The sequence below is a fragment of the Chiloscyllium plagiosum genome, chromosome 15 (assembly GCF_004010195.1).
Source record: "Chiloscyllium plagiosum isolate BGI_BamShark_2017 chromosome 15, ASM401019v2, whole genome shotgun sequence".
In the NCBI taxonomy this organism is placed as follows: domain Eukaryota; kingdom Metazoa; phylum Chordata; class Chondrichthyes; order Orectolobiformes; family Hemiscylliidae; genus Chiloscyllium; species Chiloscyllium plagiosum.
In genome coordinates this window covers 80951657-80964225 of record NC_057724.1, presented here as the reverse complement: position 1 = coordinate 80964225, position 12569 = coordinate 80951657, and the positions used below count along the sequence as shown (strand labels likewise).

Genomic DNA, 12569 nt, shown 5'->3' with positions numbered 1-12569 from the left:
CAACATTTAAGAGGCATTTGGATGGGTATATGAATAGGAAGGGTTTGGAGGGATAGGTGCCGGGTGCTGGCAGGTGGGACTAGATTGGGTTGGGATATCTGGTCGGCATGGACGGGTTGGACCGAAGGGTCTGTTTCCGTACTGTACATCTCTATAACTCTATGATCCAAGATCATTTCTTGCGTCCTTACTAATTATATTCTATACTAACAAAGTTACCACATCGCTCCTTTTTTCCTGCCTGTCTATCGGATATGTGACATAGCCCTGAATATTTACTTCCCAGCTTTGATCTCCATGTAACCATGTGCATATAATATCTGTAAAATCACGTCTGCTAACCTGCATTTGCATCATTAATTAATTTGTCTTGATTTAATACTATGCATATGGGTCCCCTCTAAACCTCCTGCCCCTTTAGCCAAAATGGGAGCATAGATAATATCTACAGGCAGAGGCCAATCAGCCCTTCGAGCCTACCCTACCATTCAATATGATCATGCAATCTCAGTGTCCCATTCCCACTACCTCCCCATACCCCTAAACCCCTTTAGCCCCAAGGGCCACGTCTAGCTCCCTCTTGAATCTATCAAATGAACTGGCCCCAACAGCTTCCTGTGGGAGAGAATTCCACAGCTTCACAAACCTCTGAGGGAAGAAATTCTTCCTCATCTCAGTCTTGAATGGCTTACCCCTTATTTTTAGACTGTGACCCTTAGTCCCGTCCCATCAGGATTTTAGATGTTTCTATGAGACATCCCCCCTCGTTCTTCTAAATTCCAGCGAGTACAAGCCCAGTCGATGCAGCCTTTCCTCATCGGTCACTCCTGCCAACCCTGGAATCAGCCTGGTGAGCCTTTGCTGGACTCCCTCAATAGTATCAATGTCTCCTGCTCATTGATCCTTCCATCAAGGGGATCATTTTCTTCCTGTTTACACCATTGTAATTGTGTACACCTCAAACATATCCCCCCTCAGTCTCCTCTGCTCCAAGGAACACCACCCCAGTCTGTCCAATCTCCCTTCATCACTCTCCAGCCTAGGAACATCCTGGTAAATCTCCTCTGCATCCTCTCTACTGTTATCATATCCCTCCTACAGTGGGGATACCAGAACTGCACACAATACTCAGCTGTGACTGAACCAACATTTCATTCAGTTTCAGCATGACCTCCCCTGCTCTTCAACACTATGCCTTGGTTAGTTTAAACAAGTATCCCATATGCCTTCTTACCCACTTTGCCCACCTTAAGGGAGCAGTGTACGAACACACCAAGGTCCCTCTGACCCTTGGTGCTTCCCAGGGTCCTACCGTTCATCAGGTATTCCCGCGCCTTGTTGGTCCTGCCCAAGTGCATCACCTCGCAGTGAGCTGGATCGAATTTCATTTCCCAGTGGTCAGCACATTTGTCCAGCCTATCTATATCCTTCTGTAAACTAAGGCTCTCCTCCTATTTACTGAATTTTTACATTGTCTGTGAACTGACTGATAAACCTCCAACATTCAAGTCTAAATTATTTATAATTGGCTGAGTGGCAGGGAGAGAGTCTGTGACACAATTAAAGAAATTAGCATAGACAAACACGAGCTTCTGAGTGGTCTGCTCAGATTAAAAGGAGATAGGGCCAAACAGCAAGGGCCCCAACACTGCCTCCTGCAGGAACCCACTTGTCACAGACTTCAAGTTGGAAAAACACCCCTCAATCATCACACTCTGCCTCCTGCCACACCACCCAATTCTGGAGTCAAATTTCCAAGGATCCCACAGGCTCTTACCTTTGCTATCTGACTCCCATACGGGACCTTATCAAAAGCCTTGCTGAAATCCAGTAGACTACATCAATAGCATTACCTCCACCCACAGACCTGATCACCTCGTTGGAAAATTCAATCAACTCGATCAGACACAGCCTTCCCTTAACGAAACCATTCTGACTGTTCCTGATGAATCCCTGTCTCTCCAAATGCAGAATAATTCTGTCGCTTAGAATTGTCTCCAACTGTTTCCCCACCACGGAGGTTAGACTGATTGCTTTGTAGTTTCCTGGATTATCTCTTGCTCCCTTCTTGAATAACAGTATCACACTGACTGTCCTCCAGTACCTCTCCTGTGGCCAGACAGGAATTAAACATTACTCCAAGCACCCCTACTATTTCCTCCCTTGTCTCACTCTACAGCCTGGGATATATTTCATCCTGCCCAGACACTTACATAAGCCCACCAGGTCACTCGGAACAAACATCGTTTCTCCTGCTCCTTTGACGCTGCCTGACCTGCTGTGCCTTTCCAGCAACACATTTTTCAGCTCTGATCTCCAGCATCTGCAGTCCTCACTTTCTCCTCACTCGGAACTCCTGTCTGTCTATCTTAGTGTTTTCAATTGCATTACAGACCATGCCCCTTATTTCTACACTCGCATCGTCCCTATCACTAGTGAACACTGACACAAAATATTCACTTAGAACCCTACCTATGTCCTCTAGCTCAACACACAAATTACCAGTGCAGTCTTTAATGGGTCCTACTCTTTCCCGAGGTATCTGGATGACAGAGGCCTGAAAAATGGCAAATGTAACACCCCCGGGGGAAGAGAGAAGACCAAAAACTGTAGGCCGGTTAGTCTGACCTCAGTCGTTGGTAAGGTTTCATCGAGTTCATTATTAAGGATACTGTGGAGTATTTGGAAGTGCATGGCAAAATAGGGCCGAGTCAGCACAGTTTCATTAAGGAGTGGTCATGCCTGACAAATCTGTTAGAATTCTTTGAGAAGAAACGAGCAAGTTAGACAAAGGAGAGCCAGTGGATGTGAATTATTTGGATTTCCAGAAAGCATTTGACTGGTGCCACACAGGAGGCTGCTAAGTAAGAAAAAAAGCCCATGGTGTTAGGGATAAGGTACTGGCATTGGCAGATGATTGGCTGACTGGCAGAAAGCAGATACTGATAAAGGGGTGTTTTTCAGAAGGCAACCAGTGACTAGCGGAGTTCTGCAGGGGTCAGTGATGGGACCACAACTATTCACATTACACTGAGGGCATTGTTGCTGGTTTGCAGGTAGGTGAAGGAGCAGGTCGTGTTGAGGAAACAGCAAGGCTGCAGAAGTATCTGGACAGGCTAACAGAGTGGACAATAAAAGGGGCAATGGAATTCAACTCGGCAAAGTGAGAGGTTAGGCACTGGCAGGAAGAATAGAGGTGTAGACAATTTTCTAAAGGGGGAAAGGCTTCGGAAATCTGAAACACAAAAGGTTTTAGGAATCCTATTCAGGATTCTCTTAAGGTTAAGACGTAGGTTCAGCTGACAGTTAGGAAGGCAAATGCAACATTGGCATCATTTTCAGAGGGCTAGAATACAGGAGCAGAGATGTACTGCCAAGGCTGTATAAGGCTCTGGTCAGACTACATTTGGAATATTCACAGCAATGTTGGGCTCTGTTTCTAAGGATGTGCTGGCATTGGAGGAGGTTTACAAGAATGATACCGAGGATGAAGAGTTTGTCACGTGAGGAGCAGTCAAGGATTCTGGGTGTGTACTTGATGTAGTTTGTAAGGATGGTGGTGGTGGGGTGGGTTCTGATTGAAGCTTAGTCAATGAACAAATGTCCTATACAAGTTCACCACCACCCCTTTTCCATTGTTCTCTACGTACCTATTAAAAAGCTTAAGAAATTGTATGCTTTATTAATTGCTCTCTCCACTTGTTCTGCCACCTTTAACTGTCCATGCACATATACGGCCAGGTCTCCTGCTCCTATACTTTAGTACTGTATACTTTATATTGATTTTCAAAGTTCTTCCAACCAAAGTACATCATCTTGTGCTTCTTTGCATTGAACCTCATATCAGTTTCCTGGCCACACCACCAATCTGTCAATGTCCTTCTGCAGTGCTTCCAAGTGGAGTGTTATCTGTAAACTCGGAATTGTCCCCTGCAAACCAGGATCATTAACGTACATCAGGAAAAGCGAGGCTCCCACTGGGGAATGAGTAGACCAATCAGCCTTTTGAAATGCCTCTGTCATTGCAGATCATGGCTGATCATTTATTTTAATGTCATTTTCCCATATTCCTTGATGTCATGAGTATCCAGAGATATTTTGATATCTCTGTCTTGCATATTCTCAAAGTCTAAACCTCCACAGCTCTCCAACTTGAAAATTCCCAAGATTCAACACCTTGAGTGAAGAGAGTCCTCCTCATGTCTGTCAGAAATGACCTGCCCCGTGTTCTGACACCAGGGTCCCTCGTTCTTGACTACACAGGCAAGGAAAACATCTTTTCTGCATCCAGTCTTGTCTATCACTTAAAGGATCTTTTTAAATTTCAATGAGGTTATCTCTTATTCTTTTATAATCTTTCCTCGAGACAGGCCCACCATCTAATCACGCAATTAATTAAATGGCAGAGCAGGCTCGATGGGCTGAATGGTCTCACCCTGCTCCTGGTTTATCAGAGATATGAAGAAACCTTCTCATGCAGCCTGTTGTTGTGATCTGGTCATGTCCTGTTTGAAAGGCCAGTGGGAGCATATTCAATAATACCTTTCAGAAGGGAACAAGATAAATATGTAACAAGAATGAAATTTGGGAAGGTGATGGGGCAAGTGGAGGGAGGTCGGGCAAATTAGATAGTTTTTCCAAAGAGGGCTGACTAGTTTTTTTTCTGAACAGTGAAGTTCAGACCTTCTAATCCCAGTTCCCACAGCCCAGTAACACCTCTCACTGTGAAGAACTGGTACAACTCTGGATGGTAACCGAGACAAACTCCAAATCCCAGCGATGTAGGATGCCAGACTGAAGTGCAGATTGCTTTTGTGTCTGTGTGACTGGCAGCTCTGTGGGGAGGGGCTGGGTGCTGACGCATTTTTGGAGAGTACTGGGGATGCAAACTGTTATTTCATTTTTTGATGGGCAAAATATTTGAAATTCTGCCCTCCTCTGAATAACTGCAGGGTGCATCAGTTGAAGACTGCTCAGGCGAATGCTACATGCACATTGCAAATGAAATTCCCGAGCCCAGGAGGAAAGTTCAAGACAATAATCTGTTACCAAGGGAACAAGGCGATCGGATTGTTTCCATTCAGTGTGGAACACAGTACCTTAAGATGTGGCCCATTTTATACACAGCCCCTTCTTCATTATTGACGAGAGCTCAGGTGGACTATGAACTACAAAATCATAACTTGGTATTCCCACTAATCCACTATATTTTGTAAACTGAGGCATGACTTTTATACCTGTGTAGAATATCCCTGGCAACAGAATACCTGGAGAGAATAATCCCACAGAAATTCCAGCTGCATTAACTGAACAGCTCAACCATAATCATGTCTAGAAAGACAGCTCAGGCAGTCCAATGCATTACCCAGCCATCAAATTACACCTTGAAGTCTAGTCATTGCTGTAAGATAAAAAAAGTAAGCAGCTCAATTTTAGAAAGCAGGGTCCCATACACAGCAACAGTGAACATGGATTTTGGACAATGTTGATGTTGGGATAAATACTGTCCATGCCATTAAGGAGAACGGTAATGTTTCCCTGCATCAAAACAGTGCCTTGTTACCATTTGTATGTTACCCTAGCAAGCAGCTGAGGCTCTGATTTAACATGTCCTCCAAAACATACCACCCTGGGAGTATATCAGGGAGACAGGACGCCAACTTGCGGATTGTTTCAGAGAACACCTCTAGGACACCTGCACCAACCAACCCCACCGTCCTGTGGCTGAACATTAACGTCCCCCTCCCAATTTGCCGAGGACATGCAAGTCCTGGGCTTCCTCCATCGTCAAACCCTAACCACCCGACGCCTGGAGGAAGAATGCCTCCTCTTCCGCCTTGGGACCCTCCAATCACATGGGATCAATGTGGATTTCCCCATTTCCCCTCCACCCACCTTATCCCAGTCCCAACCTTCCAACTCGGCACAGACCTCTCGAATGGTCCTTCCCACCTATCTGCTCCACTCTCCTTTCTGACCTATCAGAGCAGCATGGTGGTTCAGTGGTTAGCACTGCTGCTTCACGGCGTCAGGGACCCGGGTTCAATTCCAGCCTCGGGCGACTCTGTGAGGTGTGCACAGAGCTTCGCCCTGTCGGGGGGTCAGTGCCGAAGGAGCGCCGCCCAGTCGGGTGGTCAGTGCCGAGGGAGCCCCGCCCTGGTCAGTGCTGAGGGAGTGCCGCACTGTCGGAGGGTCAGTGCTGAGGGAGTGCCGCAATGTCGGAGGGTCAGTGCTGAGGGAGTGCCGCACTGTCGGAGGGTCAGTGCTGAGGGAGTGCTGCACTGTCATAAGGTGCTGCTTCTTGACTAGGACATCAAACTGCGGTTGATGTAAATGATGCCATGCCCATTATTTTGAAGATCGCAAGCTAGTTCCCTGTGCCCTGCCAATATTTATCTCTCAATTCACATCACTGGAAACAGATTGTCTAGTCATCTGCACTTTGCTGCCTCAGGCAGGTTGCTGGGAAGTGAACGCTGTATTACACAGTGACTACACTTCAACATCAATTCATTGGCTGTAAAGCATTTTGGAAGGTCCTGACGGTGTTAACAGTGCTAAATAAATGCAAGTCCTTTGTTAAAAAGAGTGATAAATATACTGTGGACTGGAGAGTATGCCGCCTGCCTGAGTCAGAGAGCAATTCTAAAGGAAAGCCATGTCCACTTTGCACATCAACACCACTGGGTGGGGGTGAAGAAGGAGTTTGGTTCAAAACATATGCTGTCGGATTTTCAGAATTTTCCTGCTGAGATTTGTGTGAAGACCCTGCTGCTAACCAGGCTAAGCCAGAGGCTACGATGCAGAATACAAGAGCGATCTGGGCAAAAATCAGATTTAGCATGTGTTGTGATTTTTAAATGGAAGTAGCTTACATAAAGATTATGGCTCTTAAAACAGGTTTTTGTCGACTGTTCTGAATTTAGGTAAAACTTATTACTTTTGCAAACGATTTGCTGGTGAGTTTAATTCACAAGCATTACTTTATTAGCCAGAATTATCCCTGTGAAAACAGGGATTAAAATCAAATCAAAGCACTTACCAAACTGTAATAATTCTTCGTAACTGAAGGTGTCTCAAATCCTTTGAGAGATTTGGGGGAAAGTGACTTATCTGCAAATCAAAAACACGCTTGATAAGTCAATTAGTTAAATTTTGGTGATGACAGAATTAGATCCGTACAGACTGCAATTAGCTGAACTAAGAGCTTGGAATTAAAAAGGACTGAGGGTCCATTTCACACAGAACTCTCCAGGAGAATACAGCACTGAACTGGAACCAATGGGCAAGGTCACACTCCCTCTGGTGCGGGTGAAGGTTGAGTTGTAGTTAGAAAAGGCAGAGGTAGTAGGCACTACCCGGCTCTGCACAAAATACTCAGTAATTAACATGGACTGAAAAGATTTTGCTCATTGCCTTGTGCATAAAACACAACCACAACCACGTGTATTCTCTCTTTTCTCTCTAATTCATTCAATGAATGCATGTATTTGCTCCCCATCCCTAACTGCCTTTAAACTCAGTGTCTCACTCAGACATTTAGGGGGCAGTTCAGAGTAACCCACATTGCTGTGGATCTGGAGTCTCATGTAGACCAGACCAGGTAAGGATGGCAGATTTCCTTCCCGAAAGGACATTAGTCACCTAGATGGGTTTTTACAACAATCGATGGGAATTTCATGGTCACCATTACTGAAACTCGCTTTCAAGTCCAGATTTAATAAATGGATTTAAATTCTACCAGCATTAACCTGTAGAGACTCACCCACTGCACTGCTGTCTCCCCCTTTAAACAGTTCCTACAAGCAGGAGGGAAGCTTTAATATGAGTCAGGGCAGTTGATCAATAAACTTCACTGATTTCTCACATCTTTCTATCTGAATAATTTGAAAATATTTTTCTTCTTTCTAATCGGCCCTGAAATAACACACTGGGACATCAACACTTAAATGCTGATCCTTTTACACTATCAGGACATTGGGCAATAATAGAGATATTCAGAGCTACATTGGCTACATCCTCAAGTTCAGGAGTAGGGCCTGAACACCTGACTGGCCGCCTGATGGAGAGAGAAGCTGCAAGCCAGGGTGCTACTACGACAGGCCAAAGTGTTTTTGTGTTGGCAAAGTACAGACATCCTCAAAGCACATCATCTCATAAACCACCCACTTCGGCCAACTGCATTCTCCAAAGAAATGCGCAAATGAAAGGCTGATGTATTTTGTGCACATTCAATTCTACCACCATCAACCTCCAACTGACAGCCAACAACTTGTCGCTCTTAATGTGATACCTTATGGACACTAGCAACTTGGCAAAGGGATGTCACACACCACAGAGTAGTAAATGCATCGCCCTTATCATCAGTTAGTGGACTTTAACAACTGTTTTGAGCCTTTTATTGAGTTCCCTTTAAGGAAATGAATGCTGTTTGAGCCCTGTACTCTCTGCCCCCTCTCCTTATGTCACACTGTGTGCCTCAATATTCTGAAGAGTCAGACACAGTCGGCAGCACAATCACGCTCCAAAAAAACAACGGGGAGTCAGCAAAAACATATGGTTCATCTCCTCGTCATCAATCCAAAGTGGCAGAGTTAAACAACTCAGTTTTGGTAAGAAGCAATTTCAAATTGAAAAAGAGGCGATTTTGCAGTGGTTTCTGTAAACTCAATCCTCCCTACCGTGGGTTATCACAGTGAGAGAGAGCAGCAGCAGCTGCAGTCTGGCATGCTGCTTTGATCACCACATTCTGAAAACTGTGCCAGAAAGATGGCCCTGGTTTGTACAGAGAGCTATGTTTCTGGCTGCTGAGATTGGCTTGCCAGGCAAGGGAAAAGGAGGGAGGCCTATGCAATCATATCAACCCTGGGAAAACCAGATGGAGGACTGCAAAGGGCACATCGATGGATCAGTAGACAAAGTTCTGTAAACCTATGGGCAGGACAAATTAGGCAAGGACAGTACCGAGTATCAGAGGGACCTTGATGTGCATGTACACTGATCCTTTAGCGTAGCTGGAAAGGTGGATAGTGTACTTAAAGAGGCAACTGGATACTTGTCTTTATTAGTCAAAGCGTTGAGTTTGAGAGAAGGGAAATTACACTGGAACTTTATAAAAAGTTAGTTAGACAGGCTAAAGCTAGAGTTTTGGGCAGGCACGGTGGCTCAGTGGTTAGCACTGCCGCCTCACAGCACCAGGGACCTGGGTTTGAGTCCCACCTTGAGCGACTGTCTGTGTGGAGTTTGCACATTCTCCCCATGTCTGCATGGGTTTCCTTCCACAATCCAAAAGATGCACAGAATAGGTGGATTGTCCATGGGAAATTGCCCACAGCGTTAGGTGGATTAGTCAGGGGTAAATATAGGGTAGGGGAATAGGTCTGGGTGGGTTACTCTTCGGAGGGCCGGTGTGGACATGTTGGGCTAAAGGGCCTGTTTCCATACTGTAGGGAATCTAATCTAATCTATTACATGCAGTTCAGGAATCCACACGATAGGAGGAATCTGACAGCACTGGAGAGTATGCAGTGGAGTTTTACCAGAATGTTGCCTGGGTTGGCAAGTTTCAGTTATGGAGAGAGAATGAACAGAGTGGAGTTATCCTGAAAGGGAACCTGATTGAGAGATATCAATTGAGGGGCACAGATAAGGGGGCCAGGAGCACGGATTTAAGGTAAGGGGGAAGAGGTTTAGGGGAGATGTGAGGAATGTTTTCCCCACCCAGAGGGTGGGGGGAATCTGGAACTCACTGCCTGTAAGGGGGAGAGCCAGAAACCCTCATCACATTGAAGGCGGCAAACAAGACTATTTGCCAAGTGCTGGAAAATGGCAATGGGCTAGACATCATGAATAGTGCGGTCAAGCAGCACCTGCTCAGTGACACCCAGTTTGGGCTTTGCCAGGGTCACTCAGTTCCTGACCCCATTACAGCCTTGGTTCAAACATGGACAAAAGAGCTGAATTCAAGAGGGGAGGGGAGAGGGACAGCCCTTCACATTAAGGCTATATTTGACAGAGTGTGGTATTCAGGAGCCCTCACAAAACCGGACTCAGTGGCTATTGGGGACAAACTCTCCCATGGCTGGAGTGATACCTGACACATAGGAAGATGGTCATGGTTGTTAGGAGGTCAGTCATCTCAGCTCCAGGACATCTCTGCAGAAGTTCCTCAGGATAGTGTCCTAGGCCCAACCATTTTCAGCTGCTTCATCAATGACCTTCCCTCCATCTTAAGGTCAATGTTCAGCAATATTCATGATTCCTCAGATACTGAAGAAATCCACGTCCAAATGCAATAAGATCCGAATGATATCCAGGCTTGGGTTGACAAGTAGCATTCACGCCAAACAAATGCCAGACACGAACATCTCCAATAAGAGACAATTTGACATTCAATGGTGTTATCATTACTGAGTCCCCACTATCAATACCTTTGGGGTTACCATTGAGCAGAAACCCAACTGGACTCCCAACATAAACATAGTGGCTATAAGAGCAGGTCAGAGATTAGGAATACTGCAGCAAGTAACTCTCCTCCTGACTCCCCAAAGACTGTCCACCATCGACAAGGCACAAGTCAGGAGTGTGATGGAATACTCCCCATTTACCTGGATGGGGACAGCTCTAACAACACACAAGGAGCTTGACACCATCCAGGACAAAGCAGCCAACAATCACATCCACATGTGGCATCACATCCATAAGCATCCACTCCTTCCATCACTAATGTTCAGTAGTAGCAGAGTGTTTCATCTATAAGATGCACTACAGAAATTTACCAAAGATCCTGAGACAACACCTTCCAAACCCGTGACCACTTCCATTCAGAGGGGCAAGGGCAGCAGATGCATGGGAACACCACCCCGCGCAAGTTCCCCTCCAAACCACTCCCCTACCTGAATTGGAAAAATATTGCCAGTCTTTCACTGTCGCAGGGTCAAAACCTGGAATTCCCTCCCTCAGGGCATTGTGGGTCAACCCACAGCACATGGACTGCAGTGGTTCAAGAAGGGAGCTTCACCACCACCTCAAGGGGCAACTAGGGATGGGCAGTAAGTTCTGGCCCAGCTAGCAACACTACACTCCACAGACAAATGCAAAAAAGTGGCTATTTTGACCAGTGCAGATTCAATGGGTTGATGGGCCTTTTTTGGTGTTGTAGGCCTCTGTGACTCTAGGAGTAAATTATACACATTCCTTTTTCCTAGATGACCTAATTTGCAACAGCAAAGGAAGGTCAAGTGAAATACTTACAAATACCACACCTGGTGAGATGGCAGATTTCCATCCCTAAAGGAACCAGGTTCAACAGCTGATAACAGTCCAACAGCTTCAGGATCATTTTTACTGAGACCAGCTTTTTATTTCCAGACTAGGAAGTGCTTTTTTCCCCAAACTGAATTCAAATTCCTGGACTCAAGCAGGATTTGGGCTCACCTTTTTCTGGATTATTATTCCAAGCCTCAAGATCTAGTCACTTTATCATAAGTCTCTTGCATGTTTTGAAAATGACAAGAGGACATTCTGCAACAAGTGTTGAAGTTAGAACAAGTGTCCCGCTCAAACAGTTTCATTCTACACAAACCACTATTCTTCAACCAGTCGTTATCCCATCATCAGTGGGTCCAAGCTTGAACAGCACTGTCTATTTCCAGTAGTTTCTCAATAACAGACACAAATAAGGCATCTCACTGAGAGGATGCAAAGTGGACCAATGCTGGGCCAGGACCACAGACATGAGGAGGATTCAAAACAAAAGTCAACGAGATGGTTCCCAAGGTTGATGAACCATAGAGAGGGAGGTGAAAAACCCTGAGAAGTTTCAGAGTCTGCAAAGGGGTGAGGTGCAATTTCAAACAGTAAGATCGAGGTGGGTACAACACATCCACGGTTATGAACAAGTTAGACTTGCTTGTCTTTGAGTGAGGCCAGTTAATTAAATTATAACTCCATCACATTTGGCGAAATGAAAATCTCTAACTTAGCTGTTGGCCAAAAGTAGAAACTAAACTGAAGTTTCAATGCTGGACTGAAAGCTCTGACCATGGACACACTGAACTTAAAGCAGTTTAAAACAAAAAGTACGATTTTCTGTACAGCCAGAATGAAGACGGAGTTATACATAAAAATGAGCAACTCACCATTTGGTTTTATCTCTCTCACGTAGTTGCTAGGGAACCAGCCTGACTTCCCTTTCAGTGAACCTTCCCACCATCCTCCATCTTCGACTCGTGTTACATAAAGAATGTCGCCTTTTGAAAAGGAAAGCTCATCTTCATTGTTCTGCTTGAAATTAAATTTGGCTTTCACCACCAGCTGATGACTCCCATTTTCCGTCATCTCCTAAAGGAAGGAAGGAAAGACACTTCAGTGTCACCCGATCAAAAACATTTCGCCAAAGTTTGCCAGTGTAGAAACAGACCAAGTTGAATAAGTCAATTAATTAGGCCTTTAAGCCCATAATGCCACTAAATATGGTCATGTGGCTGAATCTTGAAGGAAGAGTACACATGTATTGCAGGTGATACAACAAACTCAGTTGGTCTCTAGGAAGGCATCGTTTCCAATTC

General features: G+C 45.3%; 1 protein-coding gene across 2 annotated transcripts in view; it reads right to left on the bottom strand.

Annotated features, from left to right (window-relative positions):
- Nucleotides 1-12569, bottom strand: part of arhgef6 (Rac/Cdc42 guanine nucleotide exchange factor (GEF) 6) — a 212305-nt gene that overhangs the window by 115327 nt on the left and 84409 nt on the right. For both annotated transcript variants that reach the window (XM_043705208.1, XM_043705209.1), the window contains exons 4-5: nt 12141-12342; nt 7043-7113 (exon numbers count right to left, since the gene is read on the bottom strand). In XM_043705208.1, the coding sequence (XP_043561143.1) occupies nt 7043-7113; nt 12141-12342 (273 nt within the window). The remainder of the gene's footprint in view (nt 1-7042; nt 7114-12140; nt 12343-12569) is intronic.